This window comes from Trypanosoma melophagium (genome assembly GCF_022059095.1).
Source record: "Trypanosoma melophagium isolate St. Kilda chromosome Unknown ctg4segment1, whole genome shotgun sequence".
Lineage (NCBI taxonomy): Eukaryota > Euglenozoa > Kinetoplastea > Trypanosomatida > Trypanosomatidae > Trypanosoma > Trypanosoma melophagium.
The window spans coordinates 722,176-748,682 of record NW_027125179.1 but is presented as its reverse complement, the minus strand read 5'-3'; the positions used below and the strand labels follow the sequence as shown (position 1 = coordinate 748,682).

General features: G+C 39.1%; 7 protein-coding genes across 7 annotated transcripts; all 7 read left to right on the top strand.

The window, feature by feature from the left end:
- Positions 1 to 2,743: 2,743 nt before the first annotated feature.
- On the top strand, positions 2,744 to 4,114 carry LSM04_009211 (uncharacterized protein; the record flags this gene model as incomplete). Its single annotated transcript, XM_067339209.1, has 1 exon — positions 2,744 to 4,114. One exon carries the CDS (start codon positions 2,744 to 2,746, stop codon positions 4,112 to 4,114), a length of 1,371 nt encoding a protein of 456 aa, XP_067188068.1.
- A 5,542-nt stretch (positions 4,115 to 9,656) lies between these two features.
- On the top strand, positions 9,657 to 13,073 carry LSM04_008364 (XPC-binding domain; the record flags this gene model as incomplete). The annotated part of the gene is made up of 1 exon (XM_067339208.1): positions 9,657 to 13,073. The coding sequence occupies one exon, from the start codon at positions 9,657 to 9,659 to the stop codon at positions 13,071 to 13,073; it is 3,417 nt and encodes a 1,138-aa protein (XP_067188029.1).
- An 864-nt stretch (positions 13,074 to 13,937) lies between these two features.
- On the top strand, positions 13,938 to 16,868 carry LSM04_003005 (uncharacterized protein; the record flags this gene model as incomplete). The annotated part of the gene is made up of 1 exon (XM_067339207.1): positions 13,938 to 16,868. The coding sequence occupies one exon, from the start codon at positions 13,938 to 13,940 to the stop codon at positions 16,866 to 16,868; it is 2,931 nt and encodes a 976-aa protein (XP_067187806.1).
- Positions 16,869 to 17,875: 1,007 nt separating this feature from the next.
- On the top strand, positions 17,876 to 18,910 carry LSM04_004212 (uncharacterized protein; the record flags this gene model as incomplete). Its single annotated transcript, XM_067339206.1, has 1 exon — positions 17,876 to 18,910. The coding sequence occupies one exon, from the start codon at positions 17,876 to 17,878 to the stop codon at positions 18,908 to 18,910; it is 1,035 nt and encodes a 344-aa protein (XP_067187848.1).
- Positions 18,911 to 19,834: 924 nt separating this feature from the next.
- LSM04_007654 (uncharacterized protein) lies at positions 19,835 to 21,358 on the top strand (the record flags this gene model as incomplete). The annotated part of the gene is made up of 1 exon (XM_067339204.1): positions 19,835 to 21,358. One exon carries the CDS (start codon positions 19,835 to 19,837, stop codon positions 21,356 to 21,358), a length of 1,524 nt encoding a protein of 507 aa, XP_067187994.1.
- A 976-nt stretch (positions 21,359 to 22,334) lies between these two features.
- On the top strand, positions 22,335 to 23,612 carry LSM04_001391 (Cation efflux protein; the record flags this gene model as incomplete). Its single annotated transcript, XM_067339203.1, has 1 exon — positions 22,335 to 23,612. The coding sequence occupies one exon, from the start codon at positions 22,335 to 22,337 to the stop codon at positions 23,610 to 23,612; it is 1,278 nt and encodes a 425-aa protein (XP_067187729.1).
- Positions 23,613 to 24,537: 925 nt separating this feature from the next.
- On the top strand, positions 24,538 to 26,195 carry LSM04_000035 (uncharacterized protein; the record flags this gene model as incomplete). Its single annotated transcript, XM_067339202.1, has 2 exons — positions 24,538 to 24,596; positions 25,037 to 26,195. 2 exons carry the CDS (start codon positions 24,538 to 24,540, stop codon positions 26,193 to 26,195), a joined length of 1,218 nt encoding a protein of 405 aa, XP_067187682.1.
- Between the last annotated feature and the right edge of the window lie 312 nt (positions 26,196 to 26,507).

Below are 26,507 nucleotides of genomic sequence, written 5' to 3'. Positions count from 1 at the left end.
CTTGCACGTGCACTCCTCGTTTTGTAGGGTGACATGTGACTGATTGCGAGCAAAGCTGTCGCATTTTCCACCATTCACTATATTTCTTCTCTTGAATGGTGTAGGCGAAAAAACCCGGCTAATGACAGAATGGAGAGTTGAGAGTGAAAAAAGGAACTGCCACATGTATATGCGTCTATTGGGTGTACAGTGTGTGTATATATCCGTCTATGTGTATGTATGTGCATCTGATTGTGTTTATATCTGTGTCTTTTTTTTGTGTATGTATGCTTGTGCGAAAAGTGAGCGGGGGGTTGATAAGAGGCAAATAGGAGAAATACATATGTGTGATTGAATAATAAATATCCCTGAAATACACTCCACCACAATCATTACATATATTTGTACATGCTTATTTATTTATTAGTGGTGAACCTGACAGGATTAACCGACTGGGGTGCGTGCAGTGATGTATACAGAGACTTTGAGATACACCAAGTGTAATACAAGGACAAATATCCGGCACATATTATTATTATTATTATTATTATTATTATTATTATTATTATTATTATTATTATTATTATTATTATTATAGATGTAAGCCTATGTGTGTGGATGTGTATGTTTGTGTGGCTTAAAGTGTTAAAACTCAAGACGAGGAAGAGGTGCGAAAGAAACATTTTGTAGTTCAGAGACAGACTAAGATAATACCGACAAACAGATGTGGGATGTCTGAGTCTGTGATATAAATAAGAATAATGATTCCCTTGTAAGAGAATGCGGAGAAGAAAAAAAAAAAAATGAAGGAAAAGGAAAAAAAAAGAAAAAAAAGAAATGGTAAATAACAGAAGACGGAATTGTGACTGGTATTTAAAATTCCTCTCACTCTTTTTGATCTTCTTGTCACCCTCTATTTTGCCCTTACTGTTTTTTTTTTTTGTTTTAGACACCCCCTTTTTTCTTGTTTTGGACTGTCTTTCCTTCTTCTTTGCTATAAAAAAGATGTGTAGGCTTTGATGAATCGAATTGTATAATGTGGCTGTCCGTAGAATTGGCACATGTACATTTATTATTCTTATGATAGCATGCATTCAGCGAAAAGGAAAAGTGAACAGAATAGTTTATTTTTATCTCTGTGTTGTTGTATTTCCGCCTCTGCCTCATATTTTTACTTATCTTTTTCTCGGTGTGCAATTGGTCACTTTTTTTTTTTTTTTGCCTTGCATCCACCTGGGTTTTGTGACCTGGCTGGTCCCGTGATCCTCTTTCGACAGTAGTGTTTTAATTCTTGGTGTTTTACATTCTCTGTCTCATCCTCTCGCCTCTGTGGTTTGCGTGTTAGTTGATAGTGAAACGAGGAGAAAAAAGGAAAAAAAAATTAGAACCAAAAAGTATCGGCGAAAATGTTATAAATGTCGCATTTTACTTGGTTGTTGTTTCGTTTTTTTTTTTTTTGCATTGCCTTGGTGGTAGGTTGTGGCATTTTCCTTGCTTTTTTCTTTTTGTTATTGTTGTTGTGAGTGCTACCATTGACCGTTGTGCTTGTTTTCTATCTCTCTCTTTCGTTTCATTGGTGCGTTTTTCTTGTGAGCTTTTTTTTCATTGCTGTTTTCGTGTAGTCATTTTTGGCCGCTGCATTCCTTTTTCTTACGTTTTGTTTTCGTTTGTGTGTTCTTTTGGTTATGCGAGCTGTTTCGTGTTTTTCCCCCTCCTGCAACACACGGATAAACGTGAATAAACTGACACACATGAAAAAAAAGATATGCTTTTGTATATCTATAGATACATATATGTCTCTTTCCCATTGTTTGGCGATTTCGCCTCTTTTTTTGTTGTTCTTCCTTTTCACGCATTTTCTTTTTTTTTTACCATTTACAGGTGTCTGTGTAACAAACACGGCGAAAACAAGAAGAATTGGAGGCAGAGGACAGTACAGGCGAATGAATATATATATGTATATATATATACATAAAGTGAGAAACAGATCTGAACACGTCTTATTTCCCCTTCTTGACTTGTGCATCCATGCTGCTGCTACTGTTTTTTTTTTCCTTTTAATTGTTAACGATAGTAAGCACATTCTTTATCATCGTATCAATTAGCAATGAATATGTTCTCTACACCATTCATGCATATCTCACTCTTTCTTTTCCTTCTTTCCCCGTGCTTACCACTTTTCCTCTTTAGCTTAGCCTGAGTTCAGTGAACACCGTTTAAGGATCAGAGAAGTGAAGAGTAAGAGAAAAAGAAAAAAAGAAAAGAAATAGAGTGAGAAAAAGAAAAAAGGGAGATTGAAAAGAAAGGAGTCTCATATTGTGCCGTATTTGTCCTTCAGCAATTTTTTTTTCTTTCTCTTTACTTCTTTCTGTGTCGACTACTTGCGGTGTTGTGCACAAAGGAGTATATTGTGCTTCACACGGAGTAAAGCATTAACAAGAGCGACCAACGCGCCGTTATTCTTCAATATATCAACTTTTGGAGTATACTTCACCACTCGTAAGTAACACTACGGCTCAACGTGTCCTGCGTTTGTAATAACAACAAGAGTAACAAAGAGGAAAGAAACTAGAAGAAAAGAAGGTGGAATCACCAGAGTTGTAAGAGAAAGAAACAAGCACACAAAGAAAGAATCAAAGAAAGCAAAACAAAGAGAAAAAGAAAAGAGAGAGAAAGAGAGTGGGAGAGAGTGGGAGAGAGAGAGGGCAATAAGGGAAAATAATAAAAAAACAAACTCACACCGGAATACACGTACTGATAATCTATGCGCATCAGTCCAAGGAATACACGCCAGCAGTCGTATCGCGGTGGTCAAGGTTTCTTCCAACAATACCAACCACAACCACAACCACAACAAATCGCACGCCATGTGGTAAATATCAGTCCTCTAAGTGGCAACCGAAGTCCTAATTCAGGAACTTCGTCTGCCTATCATGACCGCCATATTACAATTCGTCTCGTTTGTCCATGTTCAAATATTGTGGTCTGTACACGTCTGAACCGCGTGGTGCCCACGGCTGCAAGAGCCCAAAATGGTGCAGCCGTGTGCGAAGAATATATGTACAAGCAAACCTGTCCTCTTGGTGAATATTGCCCCAAGGTTCATGTGGCTCAAGAATACACGTGGCAATATATTACACAAGACATTAATAAAAACACAGGTCTCTACGAAGCTGGATTTTTTGTTCAGTGTTATGACCCACGAATGACGCGTTATTACAACATTCCGAGTGAATTTATATTACCTACACGTGGAAGCAACGAGTATGTGAAAATGCATAATGAACATGGTGCTAACTTTAAAGCCAAATTTAAACTTTGTGAGGCCATGACGATGGAAGGAAAGTGTGACTTTGGTGCTACTTGTGAAGATATTCACACCGTCTTTGAGGATCTCTCTGTGGTGGAAAGCACCACCACCCATATTGCAGAACCCGAAATGCTCATGCATTACCCCCGTCTTCGACCAGACATTATTGTGCGTGTGTTTGAGCAGAACAGCAATGAGTCTTATGTAAACTACACGGGAGATCAGGTGCTGGTCACTTTGGGGGCCCGCCAGTACGTGACGGCGTTTGACGCGGAGGGAACCATTCCAAAGAAAAAGATGCAGCACTGCGCCCACTTCCGCACAAAACACTTATGCCGCATGGGTGAGAATTGCCGCTTCTTGCATGTTGTCTCCCGCCTCAACTCATCCCTCGGCAATTCTCTCAACAGCGGCATCACTCCACACAATGTTTCCCGCGGCGACTCCCCCGTTTCTGATATTACAGTCAACGTCCGCAGTCGTCATGCGGCGCAGTACATCAACGGCAGTCAAGTCGCCCTCTTCGTCGCACAAAAGTACGGCGCCGACAGCGTTTACACCGGCAGCGGCACACCAACAGAAATTGACGCCACCGGCTCCCTCCCACGCGATGTGGATCGGCAACAGATGCAACAACCGGTACAAGTACCACAACAGCCACAGCAACAAAACTCAGGTGAGAGCTCACCGACCGCGGAGCGCAGCGGGGCGACTCCCGCTCAGACGGAAGCCGCCAAAATGCGTATGATCAGCCCAACAAGACGCAACAATCCGTATGCACTAACAAGCGCAGAGGAGCGGCCCGCACCACCCCGCACGGAGTAATTCCTTCGTGGCTTGCAACGCACTATAGAGCGACCACCAGCGCCCTCCTTCCCCATATGAGGCCAAGTCAAAAGGAGAAAATAAACAAAGTGATGCCGAAGGTGAAAGATGAGGAAAATAGGGCAATAATAATTGCTGTGAGAATAAGTTATGCCAGTTCAGTATCATTAAGAAAACCGGATAGCTGAATCTGTTTTAAAGAACCCAAAGAGAAATCAAATGGTATGATATAGTCATGATGGACATCCCAGGAGGAAACAGGAATCGAAAAAGAAAAATGAAAGAGAGGACACATGAGAAGAAACAGAAAGAAAATGGTCCACAATATGAGAAAAAAAAGGAGCGGAAACCAGGAATGTTCAAAGGAAAGGGTTAAAGAAAAAAGACGAAAGGGAAATGAGACGTATACTTGGGAGAAAAGTAAAAAAAAGAAAAGGCCGCAAATGAAACAAAAGGAAAAGAAAGAAAAAAAAAACAATTATAGTAGGAATGAATAGAATCTGAAATGCGAACACAAACACCAGGTGAGTTAGAAACTAGAAAAAAAAACTCAAAGAGAAAATAACTGTGGAATAGCGTGAATGGAAACCCAAATGCGGAGTGTTTTTGTTTTGTTTTGTTTTTTTTCAGTGTTGTTTTGAGTCTCTTTTTGGAGCGGATTGTTCTCCCTTTTTTTCTTTTTTTTTTGCAATTATTCTTGCTCTTGTCCTTTTCCCTTTGTTGTTTATTTTGTTTTATTTTGGTTTTGTGTGTCTTTGTGTTTTTATTTTCGTTCCCTTTCATTTTTATGTTTTTGTGTTTTTTCTGCCAAAGTGAGGCACTGTTTTCTCCTCCTTTTCCAACCTTTTCTTTATTTTACCCTATTGTGGGATTTCCGATGCTGTTTCTGTTGATGTGTTCTCTTTTCATTTTTTTTTTTTATGGGGTTCCTTCGGTTTCTGCCACTGTTCTTCTTCGTCGTGGTGTGAATAGGTGTGAAGAGTTTTCCCAATGACGTTCATTTGAATAATTTCTTTTTACCGTTCTATAGCCACAGCGGTGATGCAAACGAGGCAATAAAGAGAAATAATTGTAATAAACAGGGGATGATATAAAACAAATAAAAAAGAAAGAGAAATATTAAGAAAAGAGGAATGTGATATCTTTTTTTTGTTTGCTTCTTGTTTTGAAACTTTATTTGTGCAGTTACACACTTTCTGTTTCTGCGTTTATTTCCTCTTTTCTCGGTACGACCGAGTGTGCGTGAGCACGTGGGGCAAGTTTTTGCATGTATATGACGTGCATTCTTCTTTTTCTTTTTCTTTTGATTTGTATGCGATTCGTCTTTTTTCTTCCTTGAGCTTCTTCTTTTTTATGTTTGTTTCTTTTCACGTTCTTTTGAGGCATTGTTTCTTTTTGTTTTTTGTGTTTGTTTCTTCATTTCTCTCAATTTCTCGATTCTCCGTAGGCACGCCTTAAGGAGCGGCTGCTGCGCTCTCCGATGGAGGGGGACTGAACGCGTGATGGAGAACTCAGAGAATAATAAGAGAGAGAACTTTGATTTTGTTATTGTTATTGTTATTATGTTTTCTTTTTGTTTTTGGCAGAGAAAGCGAAAGAAAAAGAGAAAGAGAGAGAAGTAAAAAGGAGGAGATGGTGTATAGTGGAGTGGAGAGGTCTGGAAGGGAAATGAATCGATATAAGGGAGGAAGGGGGAGTAACCGAATTCTCTCACTGGGAAGGAAGCAGCAGCGATAACTGTATTGTGTGTGTATTTCTGTGTTTGTGCGAAGAGAAGGAAAGGAAAGAGAATAAGAGAACAAATAGTAGTAATAGTAATTGTACTAGAAGTGTTGTTGTTGTTGATCTACAACTGCTTTTCTACTTTGATTCTGCTGCTGAACTTGTGAAACCCACAAGTACAGCTTTGCTCTTTTTCGTACTGCTACTAGTATTACTACTACTGGTTCTCTATGTTCTTTATTTATTTACTTTTCTTTGTTTGTTTTCTCTTACAGTTGAGAACCGTCTCAGCATGTTGCTTGAGAAATGTTTTCTTTTTGCATGTTGCTGGTTTTTCTAGAGGAACTGATGTATCGATTTCTTTATTTCCTCGCTTTCTATGCCTATGTATACGAAACAATATATATATATATATATATATATATATATATATTGTATGTATGTATCCTTTTTTGTTTCTAGGACTTTGTTTCCTATTTTAATCTCTTACATCTCTGTGTAAACACAGACAGACTCACACTTACACGCTGTTTCAATCCCCATGATAACCTAACCGTTCTAATCCCAACAACTTTATTTACTCACGCCTAACGCAACGTGGTGACTTGAAGCGTTGCCTCTCTTTTTCTTTTTTTTTCTTCTTTCGGCCTTATTTTTATTATTTCTTACTGCAATTTCTCTTGCAGCAGCAACAGCTGCTACTCCTTTTGCTGCTTGTTTGCGCTGGAATATGACGATGTGTATGTATGTGGCAAAGCGGGTGGAATGATTGCAGGAGGGGAGATGAAGGGTACTGCTTATTGCCATTGTTTATTACTATTGTTATTATTATTATTATTATTATTATTATTATTATTATTATTATTATTATTATTATTATTATTATTTGAATTGTTAAATGGGTATTACTAGGTACCACCACCTCCTCTACCTCCTCTACCACTGCCAGTACTACTCTAAAAGCCAATAAAGAAGAACTATAAACAAGAGCAAACTTGTGTTTATATGTGCTAGTAGTAAAAGAAAATAAGAAGAAAACAACAAGAACCTAAATTCTATGCTTGAATTCCTTTTTGTTTTGTTCTGTTCCTTGTGCTTTTTTCTTAAATTTTCTTTTGTTAATATTTTGCAATTTCCGTGTATATAGTCGGGGGATTAACTTCTTTTTCTGCTCTTCGTTATTTTTCGCTTCAGTTGACTAAATCAGTGGCAGAAGAAGGAACAGGCGTGCAGTAGCTATAGTAAAGAAAGAAGGGATTTTTTCTTTATTTTTATAGTTCTCTTACCTTTATATATATAAATAAATATATATATTTATATAAATATTTATATAAATATAAATATATAAATATATATAAATATATATATATATATATATATATATATATATATATATAAAGGGGATTGTGACTGCAACTAGAGAGACGAAGTGTTGAGGAGAGCTTGGAGCCCAAGTAGCACCAAATGAATGGGAGGGCATTAACGAAGAAGAGAGAGAGAAAGATAGAAGGAAGTGTAACTTTTCACTTTCTTTCCCCCTTCAGGAAAATGAAATAAAAGAGAAGAAGTAAATAATGTAAAAAAAAAAGACGAGAAGCAAAAGAGAAATAAAAAAATAATAATTAATATTATCAAATGTAACGAAGGATGAGCAAGAGAATTTAATAGATTTTCTCTCTTTCTCTCTCACTATTAAAGATGGTTGATGATGTGCTATGTTCTTTTTTTTTATGGTTTATAACCATTTTTTCTTTTTCTTTTGTTTTTCTTTTCCGCTGAATTCTTTTTTCTTTCTTTATTCGTGTCGGATGTGTTCCATCACACATAAATCCACACATGAACAAACAAACAAACACAAAATCGACGCAGAGAGAAAAAGAGAAAAAAAGAGAGAGAACCACACGGAAGGCTTTGTGTAGGGACACATTTCTTGACACTACGTATATATACCTAGGTGTGTGTTTGTGTTTGTGCTTCTTTATGAACTGATAGTGACATAAAGGTCTTTTCTTAGTGAGCCTGATTTTTTCTTTTTGCTTTTTATATAAAATATATAAAATATATAAAATATATAAATTATATATATATATATATCTTGGCTTTCATATTTATTTTTATCTGTATTTGAGCGTGCTGTCAACTGAACCAGCTTTATTTATATACAGGACATTATTATATGATTTCCGTGAAAATGTCATTTTTTTTTTCTTTTTAGAGATTGAATCTCTTCATTTTTTTTATTCCGTGTGCTTGATTTCCTCTATTATATTATATTTTATTTTATTTTCTTCCCTTTTTTTCTTTATTTTTCCTCTGCTTTGGGGCATGACTGTATCATTGTATTGTTTTTCTACTTGCCCAATTCTACTTTTTCTTTGTCCATGCATTTCGGAGAGATATAAAGAGAGAAAGAAAAAAAAAAAAGAGCAAGAAAAAGAGGGAGGGAGTCTTTTGTGCCTGTTCTCTATTCGCCACAACAACTATTGGTGTAAAAATTTTTTTATTATTATTATCTCTGCATAATTTCTATACAATATGATGAAATCAATCGTTCTGTACATATCTCAAGTGAAAAGTAACATATGGCCTGAGATGAAAAGGGCAGACGTCCAAAGTGTTGATGATATTGTTGTGTTTTTTCTTGTTCTCATCGTTATATACGAGAAAATGAACGAAAAAGTACGTGTAGTGAATATCTTTGGTCACTTATAATATATACACGAATATATATATATATATATATATATTCATATATCTGGCATGCTCAGCTTCTAAGTAGGCATTTCTATATATTGGTATATCTTTTTTTTTAAAGAACGCACAATACCAATAGAGTGTGCACATCCACACCAACTCTAATTTGTTTTTTTTTCTTTCATTCTTTCTTTCTAGACTTCTGAGTATATATATATATATATATATATATATATATATACAATGTATAATGTATGTATGCTTTCTTATTTTTTTTTTCATTATTTCTGTCTCTTGACATTTGTTTTGATGTGATGGTTGCTATGATCTACGCCGATAATGTGTTATGTTTCTCCATCTTTGTGTGAGTGTTGTAATAAATATGTGTGTGTGTGTATGTGACGGCCGCTGTTTTCCTTATTTTTCTTTTTCTTTTTTTTTTTTGGTTCCTTATTTCACTTATTCAATCAACCTCTCGCCATTTTTCTCAATTACCTTCACACCATTTATTTATTCCCTATACTCAATCTTGTTGCTTTTTGTTTTTGTTCTTTTTGTTGTTTCGTTTTTTCTTTTTTTCTGTTGTCATTCTCTGAGGTGATAACTTTTATCACGTTAATCTTCATAAACTTAACCACACTCCGTCTTTTTCTCTTTCTTTTTTTTTCTCTTTGTTTCTCTTTAGTAGTATTAGTAGAGTTCCTTTTTTGCTTGCGTGTTTTTCTTTTTCGTTTTTTTGTTTTGTGTTTATAGTGTTCTCTATCTTACGTAGGCATACCCTCTGATTATCACCGCGACAAACGGAACTAAGGCCTTCTCTTTCTCTCTCTTTATCTCAGTGTAATATCTATATCTAATATCTATCTATCTATCTATATACATATATATATATATATATATATATCTGTTTATATATATAGCTCTTCCTGCGTCTCTGTGCGAGGTACCATCAAGTAGCGTGTGGTGTGTCTCCCTGAATCCCATTTTCACTGTATACAAACACATACACACACACACACGCACATACATACACATTACACCAAAACACATTCATTCATCTGTATATATTTTTATTTACTTCTTCATGCACATACACAAATCATACGAGTGTAAGCAAACAACAGAGATGCCTGCGGTGGTGCATCTCAAGACAGTCGCCGGTCGGACGTGCACTGTCGCCCCGCCCTTCACGTTGCAGCGGCTCCTCGCGGCGGCGGCCACTCAACTGCAACTGCAGCCGGAGAGCATCAAACTCTGCGCAAACGGCAAGTTGTTACATCCAGCCACAGGGAAGGGTAACAAACACAAACAAGACGAACAAATAATACTAGAAGAGAAAGAAAAAAGGAATAAAAATAGTGAGGAAGAGGAAAAGGAGGAAAATGATGTAGTGGCAATACCAGCGAATGGTGTTATTCTGGTTGTGGGAAAGCCAAATTATCAGAAGAGTACTGAGGCCTCAGTGAAAGGTAAAGCGGGGAAAACTAGAGATGTAAAATCGGCAGACCAATTTATTGTGGGAAAAAGAATGCCTATCGATGCTATGATGAGAAGGAGGGGTACAGCTCCTTCTTCTAGTGCTGCTGTGCCAACGAGAAGAACAACAGAAACAAAGAGTAATATTTTTACTTCAACTCCTAGTATGAATGCTACAACAACTCGTGATGATAAAGATATCCAAGATAATTCAACAGAGTCCGATATGTACCGTATTTTAAAACATTTTGTATTTTTACGAGGCAAACATAGTCTGCTTCATCTCCTTGAAACTGCAAGAAATGATTATAAGAGTGCTCCAGAGTTTGTCCGAGATCATCCTCTTGTGGTTTCTATTGTTGAATATGTGAATCGTGATCCGGATAGACTAAAAGAGGTCTTGACAACTATACAACAAGAGGAACCAGAATTATTAAGATGGATTAAGAGGAATGCAGATTTTTTTCTAAGTGTTATCAATGCTCCCCCATTCTGGAGAGATGGAAGATCACCCATGTGGCTAATTCGTTATGCAAAAGAGATATATCATGCTTCATCAGGGTCTATTTCTACTGTAGCTGATTTATCACGTCATATTCTGGGAACCTATCATCATGATAAAATATTTGTAGATAGGTATAGTGATATATTAATCCGTAAAGCGATGGGTGATGATTTCTTTTTTGCAGATGATAGTGAAAGGAGTAATAATGAATCTCTCTCGAAGCAGATGGAATCAAAGAAGAAAAGTACATCTAAAGAATTATTAGATGATCTTTCCTATCTTGATGCGTGCTTGGAAGATGATTCTCTACTTGATCCATATTGTCAAGAAGTGGAGTCACTCTATCGTACATGGGAGATTACACGCGAACAATGGAGTTTATTATTACCAGAAAATCCAGAAAAGTCTACTATCTCTACCAAGTTGCAATCACTACTACGTGATGCCTATGGTACTCTTATGCGAGTTATGGAATATTACCTTTTAAGACTTCCTACACCTGCTGTGTTAGCCAAGTTAAATGAACTTGCTCAAAAATTTTGGAGTGAGGGTGAGGAATGGCATGTAGGACAAAAAAACATATCTGATGCATTGGATATTGCACTTGGACATCATCTTTTTAATGCGGGAATTGATCTTATCAAAGTTCAAATGGATGCATGTTCAAAGAATCAGAGTAAAATCGTCTCTAAGAATCGCTTCTCTGTAGTTGATGGACTTGAAATATCCCCCATGTTAGACCCTACCATACGATGGATAACATCCTCTGGTCCATACATTCTAGCGCATGAATTACAAGAGTATAGTATACAACAACAGGTTACCATTGTAATTTACAGTATGATATCTAATACTAAGGCTTCTGCATATGTTATATTCAAAGGGGAAGTGCATATGGCACCTATAGCTATGGATATTTTGGCTGCGGATGAGTTAAAAAGCCTTGAGTCTCTTTACACACTATTAGAAGTAAACAAATCTCAGGGAGAGAAAGAAGAAGAAGAAAGAAAGAAAAGTATTAAAAAACGTTGGAACACCCTCATGCGTAGTTTGTATCAACGATATATTACTCCAATTGAGCAGCTTCTACCTCCTGCTGCAACACAAATACATGATGCGTTATCAAAGGTGAGTGAGGTGTGTTTTATTCATACTTGGACACCAAAACACACACCTATTCCATTTCCCGCTTTACAATCAGGAAATCCTTCACTAAGTTGTGCACTGAAATGGGCACCTTTTATGACCTATCGTCCATGGGATTTAATTCTGTCTTCAGAGGTTCCTTGGTCTACCTATGCCACAAAAATGCCTACTATTACACGAATATCTGATACTATTGTTGGAGAACCTTCAAGGACTGTTTCAGAAGAATCAACGAATGCTACAACAAATATGGTAATTTATATGAATATCAATGATGTTGGTTGCAATGCATCAGGAAAGGATTTACCAGAAGAAAATCATTCTAAAATATCTCGAAAAAAAGAGTCAGAAGAATTATGGCGCTATGTTCCATGGGAAAAATTGCTGCGGAAGGCACTAGGTGTCATTCATGTAGGAATTCCAACCTATGCTTTTTTGCTTTGCAACAATACGAAAGAAACAAGTAAAACTGCTCTTTTAATCCACGAAGTGGTAAGAACTCCTGAAGGTTGGAGGAGGTGTAGAACAGAAGAGAAAGGCAGTAACGATTCATCTGTGCATAGTTCTAGTCGTTTCGTCTCTCTTCTTCGAGGAGTGCCATTTAACCAAAGTGCAGATTTATTCGTTTCTCATGTTTTGGGTCGTGAAAGTGGGGTGGGAATTCATCGTGCTGCCCTTATGCCTATTTTTGGAGTATCGGGTAAAGAACCAAATGAAATATACAACTACTTCTTTAACTCACTTATTTCAAGTGAAAACATGACCGCAGCCAAGGCATATCGCTTGGCACTTTTGCTTTCATGGAACTCAGAATATAAGAATGAGCCGTGGCGCCCGGCATCGGTGGCACTGCTCAATTATGGAGGCCCTATGCAAACTCTCAGTTACCTTCATGGGATATACTGGGGTAAGCGTCATGTTGAGAATTCACAACCCAAGAAAACTAAAGAATCTAATTCTGAAGAAACTGGGAGGAGTGAAAGAGGGCAAACGAAAGGAAATGCTGGACGTGCTGTACGTGATGTAATATTTAGTAAATACATAGAGCAACATTCAATTGATTCAATCTTTGGAGTAATGATGCAAGGTCTTAATGAGAATAAACCTATTGATAGGGTCGCTGTTTTTGACGCCATGATTGAGTCTCTTGAAAGAAACCAAGGGAACATAAACAATATAGTTGGGGAAGGGATAAATACGAGAGAAATATCACTAGGAGGAGGTAATTCCTCACCTCTTACTGGGGTTGTGATACCAGTTAAACCTCCTGGAGCTCGGAGCTCTTTTGTCACCTCCGTTAGGAATATGGTTGCCGCCTCTAGAAACAATAATGGCGTAGATACCGTGAGCAATGCTAATATCTCAAGGGGTGGCAAGGCGCCTCATAAAGAACGACAACCACCGGGAAGAAATTAGGGTTTTTTTTTGTTTTCCCCCTTTTTTTTTCAGGATGTATGAGTGAAGTTTGTTGATTTTTTATATTTCATTTTCTCTCGCTTTTTTTTTTGTTTTCCTTGTTTGCTCCGAAGGGAGGGGTATACAGGGCTAGCGATAGCTTCCTATGGGTATGGGATGTACTGTGTATAGGCCTCCTATATGGGGAGTTGTTTATGTTCTTTTTTTTTCTCATTGTACTTTTTCCCTCTTCAATTTCTGTGTATGGGGACTTCCCCCCCCCCCCCCCCCCCCCCCTTTTTTGTTATTATTCGCTTCTTTTTTTTCCCCCCACCCCTCTCCTTCCCGGTGTGAGCTCATGCTCTTTTTTTTTTCTTGTTATGGCTTCTTTTTCTCTTTTGTTTTTCTGCTATTGCTATTTTGAAATCGAGCTCTAGTTTCCTTCCTCGACCATGTGCCTCTTATGTCTTCTTCTACGCAGCAACACGCGATGAAAGTGAAGAGGATGTGTGAATATCTGTGCTTCGTATCACAGAGAAAAAAAAACTCCGCTGACTTTTGTCACTCGAGAAAGTTAGGAGTTTCTCTGGCATTATTCAGTACGTTTTTTTTCCCCTTTTTGGTGCTTGGTTGTCTTTTTTTTCTTGTTTTTGCAGCAATGTTCTGAATCTCTCTATTTTTCTTTTTTTTTTCTTGTTGTTGTGTGTGTTGTGTTTGTCTCATTCTTCTGTTCTTCTTGGTCTCCTTGATATTGCCTTAAAACTGCGTATACCTATATCGGTTGCATCTCATTGTATTCACTTTTTCCTTTTCTTTTTCTCGCTTATTCTTATTTTACTATGCTTCTTCTTCTTTGTATTATGGCCCTATAGGGAGTTTGTAGCAATGAGTGTGCGTCACCTTGGCGGGGCCCTGCGGTGGGTGGTGGTGGAGTCCCTCGAGGAGCGCGTGGAGACGATGCGGGGGCGGCTCGAGCGGCTGGGACTCACCGAGAGGGAAGTAGAGAAGGAGGAGAAGGAGGAGGAGGGAGGAAAGGAAGAGGCCCTCAAGAAGAGGGGAGGGGCGAAGGAGGAGGATCTCCTGCGGGGGATTGAGCGGCTGCGGCGGCGGGTCCATGCGGAGCGGCGGCGGTGTGCCCGGGCGGGGGCGAGGGAGCGGGTGGAGGCCCTTGACCGCGAACTGCTGGAGGCCGCGGAGCTGAAGAACTGCGCCGCGCAGTATCTAAAGATTTCTGAGGATAGGGAGGGAAAGGCACACAGCGAACCGGAAATCTTCTCCTCTGAGTACACCTCCGAAGGTTCCCATTCTTCCTCTTCCTCTTCCTCTTCATTTTCTTCGTTTTCAGCTTGTTCCTCTAACTCGGATAAGTTTTCGCATTCCATACTTTTGTCGTCAAATCCAGAGGCCGGGATAAAGAATGTAACCGCCGATTCAAAGGGGGATCGGGTGACAACTATGCGTAGTTCTTCTAATCAAGATAATGAGGAGATAATTCGTCCAGCTAATTCAAAAGGAAATGTACGTGTTCGATCTTCACAAAAAGGTCTTGGGGGATGGATGGCAGATATGACAAGCACTACTTGTTCTGCCACTAACCAAGCTTCTTGTTTCTCTGCAATACCTAGGCGTCCACAGCCACAGTCAGATCTTTTTCGTATTTACGGAGTTGCTCTAGCGCTTGAACGACCACAGGTAAATCGACCAGCATCTTCTCAAGTATATCGAAGAAGATACAGTACCAATACTGCTTACACTAGTAGTAGCAGTAATGTGAAGGATGCTAATGTGAGACCAATGGAGCGGGCTGGTTCAGCCACTGATGGTATTAAGGTGGTTGATGCGTCAGGCACGGGAGTGTCCGTAGTGATGCGACGCATGGTGCGACCCACCGTACAAAACCAAAAGCAAAATAGAGATATTGCTTCTGCTAGTTCTGTTAATAGGACTGAGGTGACACGGCGACCGGTATTAACAGTAAGGCGTGATTTAAAAATTAGACTTAAACCACAAGGTGCTATACCTGGATTTCGTGAGGCGAATGAAGCTGCAGCTGTAGCTGTTGATGCAGCGATGGCCGCTGTAGCCGCGTTTTCAACATCCGCACCGTCGACACCACGCGCTCCCCACACACCACGTTCATCATTTAAACAAAATAGTCTTAATCAACGAAGTAGTAAGAGTCGTTTTTCACGTGAGAGGGGTGAAGAAGGGAATAACTTAAAGGAAAGACGTCCTGAACAAAGTTTGCGTTCTTACCGCAATCTTGATACGAACGCTGCCTTTGTACAGTTACGCCGTGAAGAAGGAAATAAATATGTGCAAAATAAACAATATGAAGAAGCGGTACAAGCGTATAGTGAAGCGATTGAACGTGATCCTGATAACGATATTCTTCTTTGTAATCGAGCTGTGGCGTATTTATTGATGAATCAACATACACTAGCCCTTATGGACTGTGAGACTGTACTGCGACGTTCTCCTTCTAATCTTAAAGCGCACTGGCGAGCGGCTCGAGCTCTCCTTTATGGAAATAAAGTTCAAGATGCAAAACGACACTACCGTATTGCACTTCAACTTTGTATAGACCCAACGGAGGAACGTAATATAGCAGATGAGATGAAGGCAACACGGGCTTTTGAAATGTATTACACTCATATGAAGGAAAGTCGCTGGACAGAAAGTGTATCGTGCGCAGATCAACTACTACGTGTATTTGGTTCTACTGGTATATGCAGTTTACCATGGCATTGTCTTAAGTTAGAGGCTTTGCTTCATATCGATTCATGGCGTACTTTAGATTACGTAAAAAGACGTCGTGTAGCACATCCTACAAACTCAGAACTTATGTTTATTCATGCGAAATGTCTATTTTTTTGTGCACATGATCCAAAATCAACACGAGAAGCTCTTGAATTAATTCGTGCTGCTCGATGCCAGAAAGAGAATGAGGGTAATTCAGAAGACAGTCGTTTTGCCCATTTAGAACGCACTATAAGTTCTTTTGAACGCCATCGTGATCGTGGTAATAATGCATACGAAAATGGAGATTGGAGTGAGGCCTATATGGCTTACACACGTTGTCTCTCACTTGACCCTCTTAATAAGTCTCTCATTGCTGTAACATACTGCAATCGTGCTGCAGCCTGTATGCAGGGAGGTCGATGGGATGAAGCACTAGGTGATATACACCGTTCCATACAAGTAAATAGTTCCAATGCCAAAGCATACGCGCGACGAGCACGTATTTATCTTCAATTTCTTTATGATAGAGCTAAAGCAGGTATTGATTATCTTGAACTTGCAATAAATGACCTTACTAAGGCTGTGGAACTTGCCCCAACTGAAGAGAATCAAAAACAGCTTGCTGAGGTAATTCATATGCGCCGTAAGGAAGAATATTCTCATGGTTCAAGTAGTGGTAGTAATAAAAATGATTATACAGAAAAGAGCGACAACGAACAACAGGGTTTTCGTGCAGGACACTCTTACCGAAGCGCTGCTTCTTTTGACACACAACGTAAATCGTCCAATGGGCAGAGTAGTAGTAACAACAACAGTAGCAGTGGTAACAAAAGCAATAGTAACGGCATTGCACAGCTGCAGTCAAAGACACACTGTGCACGGGTGTTGGGCTTAGACAACGCGGCCGGTCTCAATGCAAAGTTACTCGCCAGAGCATATCACGAGGCGGCACTGCGGTGGCACCCGGACAAGTGGATTGGCGCAGATCTGCAGGAACAACAAGTGGCAGAGCAGAAGTTCAAGGAAATTAATATGGCCTACCAATCGTTAAAGGAGATGTTTGTGCGTTGCTAGTGAAGTGGTTAAAAAAAATTATGAACAAAAATAAATAAATAAATAAATGAAGATTACAGTGGAGATTACTGTCGGGGCCATTTTATTTTGTGCTCCTCTCTCCCTCAAGAAAAAGCGTTCATTGCCTTATCCATGTTTTTTTTTTACCTTTTTTTTTCGCCAGTTTCTTTTCATTTTTTTGGTTTCTTCTTTTTTTCGCTTTCCTTTTTCATTTTTTTATTCGGTGGTGTTTGTAGAAATTATTATGACGATGCAAAAATTAAATGAACTGACATTATTTCAGTGATAACATCATGTTACCGTGTGAAACCACAAGATAGTGGAAGAAAAGAATGTGCATTGCGGTGTGAAAAAGAGAAAAAAACAGCAGGGTTAAAGAACAAAAAAATCGTACAGAAGTAAATATATTTTCTCAGCAAATGGGTTTGTTGTGTGGTTACTCACCATTCTTTAATTTTTTTTTTTCGTTTGACAGTGGTAAGGCAAAGGGGCACTGGATGTTTCTATAGATACTCTCCAGTTTGTACTGAACGGATGTCTCTGTGGGTGTATGTATTTATGTTTCTGTATTTGTCGGTGCGCGCGACACACACACACAAAAAAAAAAAAAAACAGCACATCAGGAAAGAAGGAAAAGAACAAAAACTCCCTGTATTGTATCTGATATCAGTGTTGTGGTTATCAAACCTATTGCTTTTCCTCTTTTCTTTTTTCAGTAATAAGTACAAGAACCCATTTACACCATTATATATATATATATATATATATATATATATATATAAACAGGTTGTTCCTTCCTTTTCTTTTTGTTTACAAAAGAGAAAAAAAAAGAAAGGGAAAATTAATTACTTTCACGTGTGTATAGTATTATTTTAGGTCCACGAAGAAGGAAACTGAAGCGCCCCGCGGGGACGCGACACCCCTTTTTTTGTTTCTTTTAATGTAGACCAAAATAGCAATAAAAGATTTTAAATTAATATAGTGACAGAGGATCGTCTGATTCGTCAATGGGAGGAAAGGTTACAAAACAGAAGTTCCAAACAAACCTAACAGGATCACTGGGGAATGGCTACCAACAAGAACAACAACAACAACGACAACAACAACAGAAACTTGAGCGAAAACGAGGCCCCATGAATAGAAATACAGTTTCTGACGGTAATGCGGATCCTACAAATTCTCCTTCTTATTCTTCCCCTATAACTGAGAAGGGAGGAGGAATTTGGGGGAAATCCATAGGCGGTGTATCAACTGTTGGTGCTCCTAGTGCTTTGCAAAAAGAGGAAAGGTGGGCAACAGTAACACCTGCAGCAGCTGCAGTGCGTGAAGCCAGCGGGAAGGTTAATTTAAATGTAGATTGTGATTTAACTCCTTATACTGATACAAATGAGGCGAGATTGGGTGCAACAAATAATTCTGGAAGTCCCAAAATGAGTTATAGACGTGTGGCTTTTCTTCCGAATGAGTGTGAAGACACGGTGAGAAGTCCTAGAAGCTATACACGAAAAACTAGTAATAAATCCTTTGATGGGGATGTTGTGATTTTCAAAAGAGTGCCGCACGCCATTTTGTCATTAGCTACTGTTGGTGCAAATATTGATGAAAATGGTTATCACAGTGCTGGTTTGGGTGATACTTTTGGGGAGGATGACGATTTTTTAGATGATAATGATAGTGTTGAACAAAATAAAGCTGATAGTGATGATGTGGAACCTGGGAACAGCATTTGCAAACCTTTTAGTGTGACCAACCGTGATTCAGTCGCTGGGCGTGCAAGTGTAGTTACTTCTGCTTTTACGAATTCTGGAGTTGCTACTGGAGATGGAACTGCGGGTGCGGTGAATGGCGCTAATGGTTCTCAAACGGACAAGAAAAGTAGATCTAAAAGCAAAGATGGAAGGAGTTATACGGGTCGTTACATTACCTCCGCAAAGTTAAATCATGCAAGATTAATAGGGTCTATGACTACACATCAGTGGATTCATCAATGGCTTAGAGAGATAGTGATGCCAGAGGAACCAGATCTTTTACGGGGGTTGTGAGGTTTTCGCTTTTTTTTTGTTTTTGATTTATCATTTGGTTGTAGTGTTGCAAGTTATAAATTTGTTGTTGGCGTTGTTGTTTTTGGCCGAGTCTTTACCATTTGAAGTTTGTGTTTGAGTTCAGTTGACTAGTCTGTTCGGAAACTATATTGTGCTCTGACATTTTTTGTTTTGTTTTCGTTCTTCAAATGTTAGTTTCTACCAGTTGGATTGCTCTTTGTGTTAGTCATTTTTTTTATTCATTGGCTAGAAACACCAGATTGGGTCAAGAATGTGGGTATGTAAAATTATATAATTTGTGATTACTGTGAAGGCATTTTTCTTTTGGTTCCTGACTGTATATAATACGTCTGTGTATGTGTGTATGTGTTTTTTTTTGTTTGTTGTCTCTGTTTGTAGTTTTTGGAATGCGTAAATGTGCCCTAAATGCTTATTAAATGTAAGTGAATACAATGCCATGATTCATGGGGATGGATTTCTACATGCATCAACTTGTGAGTCTACACAGGTATTTTGGAATTTGAATGATTTGAGAAAGGGTGGAGAATGTATATTACCTTGTACAAGACTTTTTTCCTTCTTTTTCTTTTTGTTTATTTTTTTTCCTACATCATGGTATGTATAATGGATAACTATATATATATATATATATATATATATATATATATATATATTTCTGCATAATGAAATTAATCAATGTTTTTTTTTTACACTGTAAATTTTTTTCCTTTCTCTCTTTTGGAATATTGAATTTCTCTGCTAGCGAAGAAAAGAAAAAAAAAACAAGAGGAAAGGGAAAGGAAGGTGTAGTCGTGAGGAAAACTTCTAAAAAAAATAAACTGGACTTGTGTATTCAATAGAATTCTTTTGGAGTTTATTACACCTGAGTCCATCTTCCACTGTTTAACGGGAGTATAACGGATCATGTCAGAATCCAAGCATGGCTTCAGTAGTTTCATAGATCACTATATACTCTTACTTGCAGCACGCTTTAACGCCCCGCTAGATGCTGTAGCTCTCTGCAGCACTAACAATACTACCACTAATACTACTACTACCAATAATAATAATAATAATAATAATAATAATAATACCCCGATAGAGTTGTGGGAGAATGTCGCAAGATGTGTGCAGGACGTCCTCGCCCACCCGCAGACCCCGGCGGAGCGGCGGGAAGTCGCCCACATCGACACCGGCCTCTTCACCGCAGAAGTCTGTCGCGATCGCGCCCTCTACCTCCGCTGGCGCCTGCAACAAGAAGAAGAGGAAGAAGAAGAACGGGAAAAACAAGTAAAGCAACGAAATTCCACCGCTTCTGCACCTCCGCACTCCACAGGGAGAAGTGTAAAGGTGAAGAAGAATCGTGGAACGGCGTCATCTGGCTTTGATATCACGAAAGATTCCATAAAAGATGATGTGGAGGCGATTTATGCCGCCGTGCGTGCGAGTCTCCCCAGCACGCTTGGTATACAACGAGGGAGATTAGCAGTAGAGAAAGATGATAATGGAGAAGTACCACATACTAAAAACAACAACAGTAACAACAATAATGGTCATAATCATACCAGGAGGGATGAATATGAAGGAGAAAGTGATGATGACACAGTTGTGGATGTTCTGGAATTTGCAATGCGCACTGAGCAGGAAGAATCACGGGATCGTGTGATTGCTGAGGCTCGTGATGCACTCCTTTCAAAGATACAAAAACTACAGGCAGAGTTTTACGCAGAACACAGGCGATGGGTGGATGTTCCTTATGATCTGGACATCACACCTGATGCTACTTGTGGTGCTACTACTACTACTACTACTACTACTACTACTACTACTACTACTACCAGTATTGCTGCCGATTTCACTGCTGCTCCTTCTTCCTTTGTAGGTGATGCAGTTGGTAAGGTGTGTAGGGTGGATGACAACATACAAGCGACTTCACGACACTTTACGGCAGACGAGGCATTTCCACACATGTTGTCCAAGTCGGCTATGCGTGAAGCGTTAGCGACCTCAACACCAAAAAAGGCCTTTTCAGCCAATAATACGGCAACACCAACATCCATAGTAGGAGAAGCAGCTATTTCATCACCAACAGATTTCTTTGAGGCGCTAAAGCGAAGTGTTCATGTGAAACGCCCGCCACGTCCTTCACAAATGCGAGAAGAAGACTACAAGGCAGAATATGGCGATATTGTGCTTCCATCGCTAAATAGTAATGACTTTGATGCCGCGGCTGAAATAGCTATTTACAAGAAAGCTACTGAGATTAGTGGCCTTCGTCCACCCGCAGCACGGGAGGATGAACAACGGCGACAAGAACAAGAACCGGGGTTACGTTCCGTGAATTCCGTAGCTGCGGTAGAGTCAATACCCCAAAGATCACGGGGAAATAGATGGACTGTGGTAGAATACGATAATGATAGTGACCAAGAGAGTGAGAGCATGGATTAAAAAAGGACGTAACGAGAGGGATAAATGCAATAGAAGAGTAAAACGAAAGAAAAAAGAAATGAGAGTGATGATTTCTTGTTCTTTGTTTTTCTTTTTCTTTCTGTTAATCTTCGAAAGAGATGGATGAACGTCATACTGTAGCATAAATATTCATATATAAATATATATGAATATTTTATGGTATCAGTTCATGTACATATATATGGTATTAGTTGTTTTTTTTTTATTATATATATAACCACAACAAAAGCAATAAGAACGATTCACCGATTAGGAGGAAAATGAACGAGGAATTATTATTAACAAAAAAAAAAATAAGGCTTCCTTTTCTTTTTTTTTTTCCCGTGTATTATACGTGTTTTTTTCTTTTTCCCCATCCTTCAGTGTCCGAGATACAATTAGGTGGATTTGATAAACGGTAGATCACGGAAAAGGAAGTTAAAGAAAGAGAAAGGTGAATGATTGCACGCATATACATTTCTGGAGTGTAACAGTTGCTTATAACCTGCTATCCTTTTTGTTGTATTCACTTTCACTTTCCTTTTTTCTGTTCGCACTACTCATGTGATGGCTTTTTCAATCCATATGAGCTGGGACATTTTACTTTTACTTTTTTCCTTCTTTCTTTCTTCCTATTTCTCCTTCCCTTTTTTTTTGATTTTGTCCTATTTCTGTCTTTTTGTTGTACCGGCCCATTCACAGATGGAACGTATGGGTAATTGTTACGAGACAAAAAGAGAGGAACGAAAGAAAAAAGGAGCTACCCGGAAACCCTCAAGGAGTTTGGGCGTTGACACTTGATTTTACTGTGTTCCTTCATTTCCTCCTTTTTTTATTATTTGTTTTTGCGGGCTTCCCTCTCCTTTACTTCTTTTCCACCTTTTGAAATGATATCCCTTCTTCTATCTCTTTTCCCCGATTCTTTTCTTCTCATCCCCGCAGAGGTCTCCCCGTCCCCCGTCTTCTCCTGCCGGCGATGGACCCCCCCGTCCGCTGCTCCCTGACGCCCCCCGCCGCCGCCGACGCCCCCCGCCGGGCACTTCGGGCCGCCATCGCCGTCTGCGCCGTCCTCCTCGCCGCTGAGGCCATCGCCGCCGCCGCCGCCCACTCCCTCGCCATCGCCGCCGACGCCGCCCATATCGCCAGCGACGTGCTCGCCATCGGCATCGCCCTCCTCGCCACACACGCCGCCGCGTGGGCACCAACCGCCACCGGCACATACGGGTGGCGTCGCGCGGAGGTTGTTGGCGCACTTTTATCCGTAGCCACAACGTGGGCACTCGTCGTATGGATTCTTGCCAGCGCGGTGGAACGGGCCGCAGAGGTTATCCAGTGCGCAGCCGACCCCAAGAGACGTGAATGTGAACCTATTAATGCAAAAATCATGACCCTCATTGGCATCTTTGGTATGGGCATGAACGTGGTTCTAGCCGTTGTGCTTCATGGTGGGGCACACGGTCACAGCCACGGTACACTGGCCACAAGCACCATACCCCACGATCATAATCACAGTCACATTCACAATCATGACAATAACCATAACCATAGCCACAACCACAACCAACACCAACAACGTGATCTTCATGAGCATAGATTCGGCAGTGGTGTTGGAGATAACGTGGATGAGATGGCTATGGAGTCAGACACTATGGGGTTTTTAAGGATACACTCAGACCTAGAGAGGGATGAGGATATGGAGAATGAGCATTCACTCTTCCCAGATACCCATTCTCATAGTTATAACTCTGATAATATGAATATACGAGCAGCCATGCTACATGTAGCTGGTGATTGTCTACAGTCTTTAGCAGTTATTCTATCAGCATGTGTTATGTGGGTTGGAAACGTTTGGACTAAGGGAAGCTACATTAGTGCCCATAGCTACTATAATCTCGCTGATCCTATTTTGTCTTTTGTATTCGGTATTATCACTATGTTTACAACAATTAGCTTATTTAAGCAAGTTGTTTCAATTTTGCTGGAGGAGGTGCCGGTATCAATAGATTATATGAATGTTTACAATGTGTTGATGGAGATACCAAAAGTTTGGGATATTGAGGATCTCCATATTTGGTCTATAGGGCCAAATTTTAACATTCTCTCTGTCCACCTCTGTGTTGATGGGTGCTCAAGCATGAAAGAAGTTAATAATATTGTTGACAAAGCCACTGCACGATGCAAAAAATTAGGGATTGCACATACAACGATTCAGTTAAATCACAAAACCCCGGTAACGGTGAATGAAGTTATCTGAATGTGTTTTTTTTTTGTTGCCATGGTAGGTTTTGGTGTTGTTCCTTTTGTATTTGTTTTTATTACTCCAAAACTGGGACTAGAATGATGTGTTTGTGTGTTTTTTTTCACCATCAACTCTTTTTTTCTTCTTGTTTTGACTGAGAAGTCCCCATGAGGTGATGCTTTTTTTTTCTTGATCTTTTCTTTATGCTTCCATTATGAGTGAATTGTTTCAACCCATGTTGAGTTAGGCACTTCATTTTTTTTTTTTTTTGGTGTTTTAATTTTTCTTGTGTTTGCTGTGATTTTTTTTTCCGTGCTTTTCTTTGGGTGATGCATTCTACTGCGCATAAATAATTCTTTAAGGGCTTCGGCGTCTCTCTTCTTTTCTCCATGAGACACGAGAGGCGAAGGGATTTCTTTTTATTAACCCCTTCGCAGTTTGGGGCCATTGTAAACTCGAATAAAAGACGATGGGAAATATTTTTGTTTTTTTCCTTTTTTCAATGCTCATTCTCTTGTCTATGAATCATCGCAACTTTGGTGGGCGAACGGAACTAAAAACAAGACTAAAATAAAGAGAAAATAATTCTGTGAAATTTTTTTTGTCTAAATTTGCTGTTGACTTATTTTTGCGTGGGGTATAGAAGCAATTGGGGAGTGGTTGGGGATTTATGACTCGATACCCTTCTTTAATTTGATTCTGTTTGATGTGCTCTTGTCATTGCACCGCTGTGTCTCTCTTCTTTCTTTGTTTCTATCTTTTTTTTTCCTCTTATATATTTTTTTCTTTTGAGGCATACTACTTCAATGTTTGTTCTTTTTTTTTTGGACTGATTCCTCTAATGTTAAAGTAAAGTGTTCTTAGCACATGTATACATACATGCATACAAATAAGCGGAAAAGTGAAAATGGAAAAAAAGTGAAAGAAAAAATAGTACAAGATGAAAGTTGGATCTTCAATAACGAAATTTACGATCTGTAGAAGATTTGGTAGGACACCGTTTCGTATTCTTTGGGCTTCTTGAAACTTCGAGAGAACAATTTGACTTTTATGTGTATATTTTTGTATTTATTTTTTATTATTCCTTTCCTTCATTTTTTTTTTCTGGGATTAATCTGATATATATGCATAATTTTTGTTTTCTTCCTTTTTTCATTTAAGCGTTTTTTTCCCCCCTTTAAAAAAATCCAAACATATCTAGCGGAGGAGGAGGAGGTAAGAGAAGGAAAGAAACATAGATAAAGAAAAACAACAGCACAACACAACACAATTGTACACCCTTATTAGATGCAGAAATGAGATCCACATTGTCATTTTCTCAGCTTGTTAATAATATAAATAATAATTAATAATAATAATAATAATAATAATAATAATAATAGTAATAATTCCGTCTCCACACAATATAACAAAAATAGGAAGATCAATACGGATGATAGGACTGTTACTTTTGCCTCATGTGGTGAGTCTGGAGATGCGTTGGTACTCGCACCCACAACCCGCACGTGGTTTGATAGTTCACCCCCTACGAAGAGCAATTCATTTCTTTTTCCAAGTAATCGCTCTGAGAGCGGCAGTGTACTCCCACCGAATGGATCGACTTCTCCTGCTGATGGTAATATAAGAACATCTGAAGTGGAGGGTATGGGAGGTATTGATGCAATGCGAAGAGAAATGATTCGATTATATGATTCCAATATGGAACTACGGGCACAGATGAAACGTTTACAAACATGCATGGAGAATGCAAATGTAGTGCAGCTTACAGAGTTGGAAAATTTATGGCGTACTCGGTGTACGGAGTTGGTAGCTGCCCTCAGAAAAGAGCAATGTCGAAGCAATGAGAAGGATGAATTAATTGCGGCTTTGCAAAATGACTTAACTGTGGCTAGACGGGTTATGACAACGATGCTAATAAGTAATGCCCCTCATAAAGAGGACACAAAAAATGCAAATAAATCAGTTACAGAGCCGAGAAGTTTTAGAGAAGTGCAACGTTTTGTCACCCCATCATATCAGGCAAATGCACCGCTTGTGCAACAGGCTGAAAAAGCCATCTCCAAAGTAAAACTTGATCATTCCAATAGAGTTAATAATACTCGTGTATTACCGGAAAAGCAGTCCACGACGCAGTTGTCCTCACGTAGTTATAATACATTGAAATGGATACAATCCTCACGGTCGCAAATACCTGACAGTCAAGAAAACTCTATTAACGAAAATAGGAATAAGGAAAGAGATTTATCTAAATATAATCCTTCTCATTCTACATCACATTCGTCCCATACCGCTAAACTGAAGCTGCAAGAAGAAAAAAAGGTAGCGGCAGCGGTGGCGATGAAATCAGCAGTTTTATTATCACCTTCATCATCACTTGTTGTACCCCAGACTGGAATGAGGACAGTGGCTGCAACAGCAACTACAGCTCAGAATCCAGAGTCTTCCTCTTGTCGGTGTTCTGTGCCTCAAACGTTAGCTGATGTTTCTGTATCTGATGCATTTACACCACCCAAGGTAATTGCTAAATCCTGGTATGATGAGAATGAAGTTAAGGAAATTGTAATGTCTTCCCGTGCATCAAGGTTGAGATTAGCATAATCTCCGAGGCGATTATTACTTCAGGCACAGAATGGTTCTTTCTTTCTTGTGGGTCAAATGTTTACTCACCCACATGTTTAAGATGTTGCTAATACAAGTAGGTGAGTTGACTATGTCTTACTCTACTAATTGAGTATGTGTCATATTTCGCTATTAGATTGTGTTTAACTTAAAATAAAGTAGATTATACAAATATATAAGATGCTTTTTTGGTTTAGAAGTTGAAATTCATTAACAGAAAAAAAAAGGGAAAAAAAACGCTTTTATTATTGAAATGAATTGCAGAGCATTTGCCAATCCCCTTTTTTTTAT